The sequence below is a fragment of the Camellia sinensis genome, chromosome 15, assembly GCF_055761805.1.
Source record: "Camellia sinensis isolate YWXY chromosome 15, ASM5576180v1, whole genome shotgun sequence".
NCBI classification, from domain to species: Eukaryota; Viridiplantae; Streptophyta; class Magnoliopsida; order Ericales; family Theaceae; genus Camellia; species Camellia sinensis.
Window position 1 is genome coordinate 66,094,834 of NC_138975.1, and position 9,613 is coordinate 66,104,446.

General features: G+C 34.1%; 1 protein-coding gene across 2 annotated transcripts; it reads left to right on the forward strand.

Annotated features, from left to right (window-relative positions):
* Nucleotides 1–1,797: 1,797 nt before the first annotated feature.
* Nucleotides 1,798–6,681, forward strand: LOC114322180 (squamosa promoter-binding-like protein 13A). 2 transcript variants are annotated; one of them, XM_082910189.1, is made up of 5 exons: nucleotides 1,798–1,970; nucleotides 2,073–2,127; nucleotides 2,558–3,048; nucleotides 4,951–5,084; nucleotides 5,671–6,681. In XM_082910189.1, the coding sequence occupies exons 3-5, from the start codon at nucleotides 2,630–2,632 to the stop codon at nucleotides 6,261–6,263; spliced, it is 1,146 nt and encodes a 381-aa protein (XP_082766315.1). In that variant the 5' UTR covers nucleotides 1,798–1,970; nucleotides 2,073–2,127; nucleotides 2,558–2,629; the 3' UTR covers nucleotides 6,264–6,681. The 2 variants fall into 2 exon arrangements, with proteins under 2 accessions (XP_082766315.1, XP_082766316.1); XM_082910190.1 differs by having other exon boundaries at nucleotides 1,814–1,847.
* Nucleotides 6,682–9,613: the final 2,932 nt, after the last annotated feature.

The following is a 9,613-nucleotide window of genomic DNA, read 5'->3' on the forward strand; positions in this document are numbered from 1 at the left end:
TTAAAGAAAAAAAATTGAAAAAATCAATTTTTAACCATCTTTCAAAAATAATCATGTGTCTTTAATGACAAAAGCAAAAATGTCTTTGGTGGCCATCTTGGTTGATGATCTAATACATGTATACAAGTAATGCTAGGGATCATGAAAAAAGTATTATGAAAATGATTATGAAAGATTTTCCACCTTTAGATTACATACATAATAAAACACCACATACTAATCAAATGATGAAAAATTTTCACGATGCATTTCATGATATTTCTTTCATGATCCCTAATATTACTCATGTCAAAAACAACAATCATGTGGTTAGCATGAGCAAATCAATAAAATAGTGTAAGAAAATAGAGATGGTATGATATAATTTGTACCAAATAAGTAAATAAATTTTTTACTTAGGTTCGTTTTCGCAAGATAGTTAAAAGTAATTTTTTTAGTTTCTTTGAATTTTTTGAGTCACATTATCTCTTTAATTTTCTATCATTTTTTCAACAAAAAAAATAAAATAAAATAAAATTAACTTTTAACCTACTTCTCAAAACAAACGTAAAAAACCATGCCTTATTGTCATCTGGGGCCTAAGCAACTCTGGTTTCACCATCTTGGTGAATTTCTTCAAACATTTTTTTAAAAATTTTATTCGAGTTTTGAATTTAAATTTGTTAAATAATATATACATATATACATTTTAAAATTATGTTTGGATCTTAGTACTTTGTTTTCTTATTTCTTAACTCTTCAAAAATTTTAGTCTGAATTCAAGATCCAAACCTAACACTGGATAAGAGTGTTTAATAATCTCTAAATATCACTATAACCTGTGCTTGTGGTGCTCGGACTACAAATAAGGTCTAGCCAAATGAGATCAATAGGTCAATCTTATCTTCTACTTAGTAGGTCAATAGGTCAAGCTGGTTCTAACCATTTGTCAATAATCCATTAAACACGTGTACAGATACGAGTCTTGGTACTAGTAAAATACAAGTACGTCAATATGATAAAATCTATGAAAAAATAGTGCCACCTATGGTCGGTTGGGACCAATGATGGCTGGTGGTGTTTGGCAGTGGGTGGTGGTAGCTAGTGGCTATAATGAATAGTGGCCCAAGGTAATTTGGGAGATATGGTAGAGAGAAAAACTTATTTTAAAAATAAATGAAATTACCTTTATTTCATTTAAAAAAAATTGAAATCATTTGTATTTTTTAAAAAACAAAAGCGACATACCAAATAAACTTTAGTTTTCAGTCTTTGAAAAACAAAATTCTAAAAAAAAAAAAAAAAAAAAAAACAACGTTACCAAACGAGAGCAAACTTTCAAAATTATGCTCATTTTGGAATGATGGTTTCCTATTACGAGAGCAAGCTTTCAACATTATGCTCATTTTGGAATGATGGTCTCCTATTTGTTTGATATTATTGTATGGTAACATGAGAATTTGACATTATTGATATAACTGTACTTATTTAGATAAATATATTTATTTGAATCAGATTATTTCTTTATTTTTTTTTTATATTTTTTTTGTAAAAAATTAAAAAAAATATATTTTTATATATTTTTTTATAAAAAAATTAAAAAATATATTTTTTTAAATCACCATAAATAAAATTACACAAAAAACATGCCATGAAATGTGAGACACGATGGCACATGCTTTATCTCTCACGCATCCATCCTCGTGTACTTTTCTTTAGTCTGCATAGTTGAAAGGGACATACAACCTGTCCCTATTGCATCCTTTCTTTATCAACTTCTAACTTTCAAACAACACTCTAATCATGAAATTTATATACACACATAAAACAAATCTAATCTGCCTCTCTCTTTGACCATTAATCTACTAGTTTAGTTGCTCTCTCTCTCTCTCTCTCTCTCTCTCTCACTCACTCACAATTATGAATTGTCCTCTCTGATTATAATACATTATCCACTAATCTCCTTGTTTTTGGTCTCTAATTGAAACAGGGTGTGATTCTTCTTATCCTGTCTGAGTTTTTGTTTTTTTATTTTTTTTATTTTTTTTTCCTTATCCTAACTACCCTATTTATTAATTTTGAATGGAATCCAGGTCAGGCAATGAATGGCTGGAAAGCTCAACCAGTCTTCTTCTGCTGCACCCGTCTGTAAGTACTCTCCCTTTCTCTCTCTAGATATTGTTGTTCACTTCCTGTTAGTACACAGTACCCTTTTTTGTTCGCTTCCAATTATCTTGGGGTTTTGTCTGTAAAATAGCTGATTAGTTCTTATTATGTTTCCATTATGTGTTTCTTGCATATTTTTGTCTGCTGCCCTTTAGATTTCTAGGTTTTCTCTGCTTTATTTGTTCATATATTTTTGTATATGATAGTTTTAACTTCTCTGATCTTATTGAAAATTGACAGTTTTAGGATACCCAATACCAATTACTATAGAGTGTGAACTGGGTTGTTATTAATTTGCCTGGATTTCAATTACTAGGTCCATTTATTGAGTGATTACTCTTGTTTGTTTTTGATAAAATTGTAGTAGAAGTGAAGAAGTGAAGACTAACCACTGTCTATTATTAATAATTAGGTGTGGTGGACTGTGTAGTGAAGGAAAGAGAATTTTGAACATTGAAGAACAAGTATTGAAGTGATAGACATTATGGATTGGAATTTGAGGTCACCTTCTTGGGATTTAACTGGATTTGAACAAGAAATTAGTCCTAACATCAGTCCAATTAGTGGGTCAAGCTCAAGCAGCTATGGAGGTCAGGGGAACAAGGGGGAATTTTCATTTGATTTGAAGCTTGGTCATGTGCGTAATGCAGGCAATGAGTCCGCGGACAGTTTACAGGTACCAAGTGTTCCAAAAATGCAGTTTTTGTCTCCGGTCTCATCGAAGAGGGCACGGGTAGTTAATAATGGAATTCAGGCAGCATCGTGCTGCATCGACGGATGCAATGCTGACCTTAGTAACTGCAGAGATTACCATCGGCGCCATAAGGTCTGTGAGATGCACTCCAAAACTGCAGAGGTTTCAATTGGTGGCCACAAGAAACGGTTCTGCCAGCAATGCAGCAGGTATGAACAAGAATGTATTAGGATTTCATTCAAATATTTGCCATGCCAGTTTTAGTACTCTCTTTTGGGCTAAATTTTGTGATTTGGACCACTATGGTTTTGCCTCTTCAATTGGTCTTGTGGCTTTTTTTTTTTCTCTCTCTATCATTTGTTTCTTATAGCTTACCACAAGTGTATTGGCCAGTTCATGCTCTATTTGATATGCAGAGAGCACATCATGGTTTCTCTTCCGTTTAGGTTCTATGTGGGGAAAAACTTACTGCACTTGTGCAACGGCGCTGGATTACTTCAACACTCGAACTGTTTGCCTGAAACACTCAAAAAGGAAGAACTCCGGCTGGGGTGGTCAGATGACGGACTCTCTGATGCCTAAGTCAATAATAAAAATAAGCACCCAAAAGTATACCTTGAGTAAAGATTATCGTGTGCACCTTGCTTGCTCATGTAGGCCTTATTTTCGACCTTTAGGGTGGTCAAGAGATCCTAGCCACTCCTCCCTTACTATTTCTCTTTGCATGGGATCATGTCCCATGTCCATGGTTTTTAAGGAGTGGAGAAGTCTATGATGAGTGGCTCACACGTTGGCCTAGTCCCCCCAGTGCTCGGACTATCTGTCGGAGTAGCTGGGCAGCTCGTGGTTCATACTAACTCATGGTCCTGCTTAACTTCCCAAGCTATCCTAGCTCAACCGGTTGGCCTTGCTCTGACTTTTAGCTTGGTTGTCCACCTCTCCAGCCTTGTTTGGCTTTAGCTCAGTAGGTTGTCGCCTAGTGTTCGGATTTTACCATCCACAGGTTCGCTTATAGTGTCAAGGTATTGTAGATCTTGATAAGCATTAGACACTAACAACTCAATTGCAGGGCATAGCCCCCTTGCACATCATCATTTACAATTATTGTTTATTAGTTCTTCTTTGTCTTTCTTGTCTCACCAATCTTGGTTACATGCTACAAATTCCTAAAATCAACTTATGTCAAATAGCATGGATGAGGAGGATCATTTTAGGTTGGAGTTGTATGCTGAAAATGGTCAGAAGCTAAAAGGCATAGTTAGCAACAATTGTATGAAGAATATAATATTTGTGATTTCTCTTCTGATGGCATGTAAATATCTCACTGTTGAGGAGTTACTTTGTGTGGGCTTGATGTTAGAAATAAAAGGCTACACAACAATCACTCAAACAAATATGGAAGAGAATTGGAAAATAAATTATTTTCACTTCTACTACTCTCATTTTTCATTACATTCTTTCATTCTACCAATATATAGATTACATAGCTATGTATAATATTTTAAAACTAACTCTTGACATTTTGACATTAAGGACTATTCATACCAATATTTGAGACTCACTCATTCCACCAATTTGTAACAACAATTCCCATTAACATACCACTAATGTAGTAACTTAACGAAGGAAACTCTTAAATATTAAAAGACAAGTTTATTTTTCAACACTTGAATCTATATTGTCCGATTCAATATCAATAAAGATGCAGACTCTTGGGTTTTTTGGCACTTGGTGCGAGCAAACTTTAGGTTAGTACCCCACTTTTATGGATCTCTAATGACAGAAGTGTTAGCCCGCCCCCCGGGCTTAGGCTTTCTGTTGAAGGTTGTCTGCATACCCAACAACAAGTACTCTTGCATTTTTCACTACCCTAAGCATTAATTTTCCTTTGGACCACTTAATCTAGCTTTGCAAAAGCATAGATTTGATTAAATTCTTGCATTCAGTAAGTAATTCTTGTAAACAGGATTGGGAAAATTAAGGTTTTGAGAATGCTTTTGCTTTCATGCCATTTTTTAAATTTTGTCCAGTTTCAACACCTTTTCTATGTATGTTTGATTTTGTATTGTTGAGTCTGAAGCTTCTCAACTATTCCATCATCTTTAATGTAGGTTCCATTCACTAGAAGAATTTGATGATGGCAAGAGAAGCTGCAGGAAGCGTCTTGATGGACACAACCGTCGACGAAGAAAGCCTCAGCCTGAGCACTTGTCACATTCAGGGAGCTTTCTGTCTAATTACCAAGGTTCTTATCATCATCTACAAAATTTTGAACTCATTTTTTTATCATCCATAAACATGATCTGATACAAACGCAATTCTATCATTGCAACAGCAAAATTAGTACACATTCAAGCCACACTAATAGAACTAACCTTTTGAAATAACTGTTTCCTAAGCAATTCTTGAATCCAATGGTTGTGGCTACTCTTTTCCCTTTCCTTCTCTTTAAATCTATTGATGAGGTGGGGGGTTTAACTTACATGAGATATGTACTTGTCATGTCATAAGTTCTATATAGATTACTTTATTCTCAACACAATATTTTACTTTATTTTTTCAAATCATTAAAATTTCATCTACTGATTCTTGAATACCCACTATGGTAGAATATTCATGCGATATTTTCTCAGATTTTGCGAGAAACGGAAATTGATCCAATTTTTTTTCTCTAGAAAAAAATCCGGTTTCCTATTACATGGTTACCATAATTAGGATTCATGCATTTTTTAGGCTTAATTGATAGGAGGGGGGAATTTACTACTATCAAATATTGATTATGATTCACTATCTATTCAAAAGTGATGTTGTGTTTTATGCAACCCTTTCAGGTGCTAGATTGTTTCCTTTTTCCAGTCCAGAAGCATATCCAAACACAACTTTGGCGAGTCCCATCTGGGCTGGAATTGTCGAAACCAAGCAGGATGCTAAGCTTTATAAACAGAACAAACAGAACCCATATCCCGGATCCTCCTCTGGCAGCTACAGACAAGAAGGGAAGGAATTCAGTTTCCTTCACAGCACTGCTCTTGTTCTCAGCAACCAAACAGCTACACAAGCCTCAACCTGCCAGCCAAATCATAAAACCGTTGCTTCATCAGAAAGTGGTGGGAATATCTGCCAAATGTTCTGTGATGGTTTATCAACTCAAGCCCTCAGCTCCAATTGTGCTCTCTCTCTTCTGTCATCGTCGCCATTGCAAACATCTGAGATTGGTTTGAGCCACATGGTACCGACCACTTCAATTCCAGCAGCATATCCCTTAGGACCAAGCCTGCAAAATAGTAGTCTGGAGAGTATGGATTTGCTTCTGGTTCCTAATGACAGTGACACTGATGTCCATTGCCAGGGACTGTTTCAGATGGGGCGTGATTTGTCCTCTGAGAATGAAGCCTCGCAAACTCTTCACTTCTACTGGGAATAGTAAAGCTAGTCCTACTTGTTCTCTTTGTTGCAAAGTGATTTGGGCTTTTGTTTTTCAAGACTTGGAAGGAAGTCATCTCTTTCATGAATAAAAAACTGGTTTGTTTTGGTTTATTCTTTCATATATGGACATATTGTCTTGAAGTTTTTAGAAGTATGTAAATCAAACACCACATTTTTACAACAGGAGGCGATGTGGGTCCCACAACGCCTTGTGAGAGAAGCGGTGAAAAATGTGGTGTCTCTCTCTTTTTCCTTAATTAAATTGTCATTTAGTAGGTATTGGTTGAGGTCAGTATGTAGCTTAGTCCGTCTGTCAGCATGATTATTGTCCTTCTCTGCTCCTATTACTGCCAAATTCTGAAGACATGGATAGTGACTAAATATTGTGTTAAAAAAGGGAAGTGTGTTTTGACAAAGATTATGTCTGAAAATTTCCTTGTTCTTGTCATGAGCTTCTTGGTGGAGACCTCTTGAGAGAGTTGATGCCTTGATATTAGCAGACAAAATAAAATCAACCGCTAACCAACAACCAGATTTGAGGATGACAAAACTTAGATCTATTTTGAGCCTACCATGAAACAAAACTTAGTCAAGGTGTTCACAACACTAGATGTCTAAAGTTGAGAAGGAAATGAAATCGTGAAATTCTAAAACTTAAGAGACTAAAATGATAAGAAATACATACTTTAGGGACCAAAACTGTTTTTTATTTAAGGAAAAAATACTTTTTCCGTTATCAATGTAAATGAATGTTAGAGGTAGGACTAAATTGACTCAAGTTAACTACTTTAAGGACCAAAATGATAAAATTGAAACTTAAGGGACTAAAATGACAAAAAACGTATATTTTAAGGTCTAAATTATCTTTTATCCTAAAATTTATCAAATTTATGTTCAATTTTAGTTGATTAAACAGATTAATTCATAAATAATCAATCAACACAAAACACATAATTTTACATGGAAAACCCACAAGGGTGAAAAGATACGGTCTTAATACTCAATACAATCTAATAAGATCTAAGAATGCAAACACAAAGCCGAGAAGATTTACAACTTTCATCTAGGTTTACTTAACATGATGTTTTTGTAGCAACTCCACAAGCACAACATGACCCAGTCAACCTTCTTGATCTTCAGAATTCTATGAAACTTCAATTTCAATCTTCGTTCAACAAACGACTCCAATACTCAACTGGTCAAAGAGTGTAGAACAAACAATGCAAGAATGCAAAGTGTTTAAAGTATTTTGTGGGTTTTGAAACCTAACTCTCTAGAGAGAATAAAGTAATTTTCTATGAAAGATCAATAGTTGAGATCCCTAAAATCGGGTTTAGAGAAAGCTTTTTATAGAGAAAAAGAATTCATAAACAAATAGAATTAAGATTTCGAAATAAGCGGAAGAGCGATCGATCGATCGCCTATCGATTGGGCGATTCTATTTTTTAAAGCAATGTGACTGCTGACCGATGGATCGCTTTCAACATTATGATCGATCGCCCAAAAAAGGTAGGGCCAGATTTTTGCAATTAATTCCAAAAAAGTTTAGAAAAGCTTTTGAATTTTTTTTTTTAAATAAAACCTTTTACAATATGACAAGAATATGTATGCAAATAATTACTTTAATGGATAATGGATCAAATCTTTCAAGCTTGTTGCGTGGAGCCGACTGAACATGTGAATTAACGAAAATACCCTCACACAATTAATATACCTATTAAACTAAATTTTGATCACCAAAAATATTCTATTTAAATACAAAAATATTCTATTCAAAAAAATATGTAATAGTCTATGCCAACTCAGTTGTAGATTTTATTTATAATAACTAGGAGGGTGCACATGCACTGTGTACGTAAATCATACTACAGCATATTATTTTTTATATTTATCATTTTAGTGAATATTTTAATTCTTATTTTTTCTTCCTCTAACCTATTCATTCCTAACATTTCTCCTACTAATTCACTTTTAATAGTTTTTTAACTCACATTTACAGCCAAAAAAGGCCCATATTTGTGTATGAATTGACTGTATTTGAATTGGGTAAACATAAGAATAGAAAAATGGTAGTTTAGGAATTTAAAAAAATAAAATAAAATTTGTCAAGTTTGATTTTAACTCAAGTGTTTGTATTATATAATAAAATAAATAATATATATACACATAAAATATATTTTTATAGAGAAATGCTGACCACCATTCATTAGGCAGTGGTTATGCTGGTATATGCGTAAACAAATTATTGAAACATGTAAAAGAAAATGTATAAAAATAGAAAAACTCTATTTATACAAAAAAAAAAAAAAAACTTTATGAGAATAATTGTCACGACTCAAAACCGTCCCTAAAATTTTAGACCATGACCAACTTATACTCAGGCCTCAGAGACAAAATTCCAAAAATTCTTATGTAATAACAGGGCCTTAAGCGGAAGTAGAACAAAAATAATAAATGTTTATTGAGCTGTGCATATATAATGACAGAGCTGAAATAATTAACCATTTAACTACATTTTCCATATTTACATATATAATGACAGAGCTTATACAAATCTCACACACTATATGAAAGACTTCCAAAAAAAAAAAACTAGGCATGGCGAAATAACACTACGCCTCTACACGGAGGCACTTCATGGGTGGCTTGACAGAGAGGCGGACTTTGGGATAAACTCTAATGCTGATCCTTCGATTGCTCACCTACATACATATATATATATATATATATATATATATATATATAAAAGAGTAAGTTACAGCCCAGTGAGTAATACCAAAATAAAGAGGTTAATGAATGGTGTCCACCACATTATGTAAAAATGACATACAATTGCAAAATATATATCTTAAATTATTTCCAAATATCATTTTCATAACAAACACTTATCGTATCAAAATCTGTTCATATACAAAGAGCCCGAAGGCATATCAAAGGGACCACAAGGGTCAAGCAAAGGGTCAGGATCACATTTCAAAAAGGGACATACATTCATTCATGTAAAATAACATTTCATAAACATGAGTCATATACGTTACGCAATGGAGACACTATTCACACTTAGACTCCTTTACACCTGCGCACACTCTTGTAAGACACATGATTATACCACTCACGTCATTCTTCTTTCACTCAATTATCCAAATCCTAATAGATGTACTCATCTCATATTTATTGTGGGGACATATTTTTTGAATGACAACACGTGGCCAAGGTGGCACCGAAGTGCCAACGGAGGTGCCACATGTCTTGGTCATGACGCCGAGATGCTCTCAGCTAGGTCGAGGTTATTTGCGGGGATGCCGGAGTCCGGGATAAATAGATAAGTCAAAAGAGTTCTAGAATGGG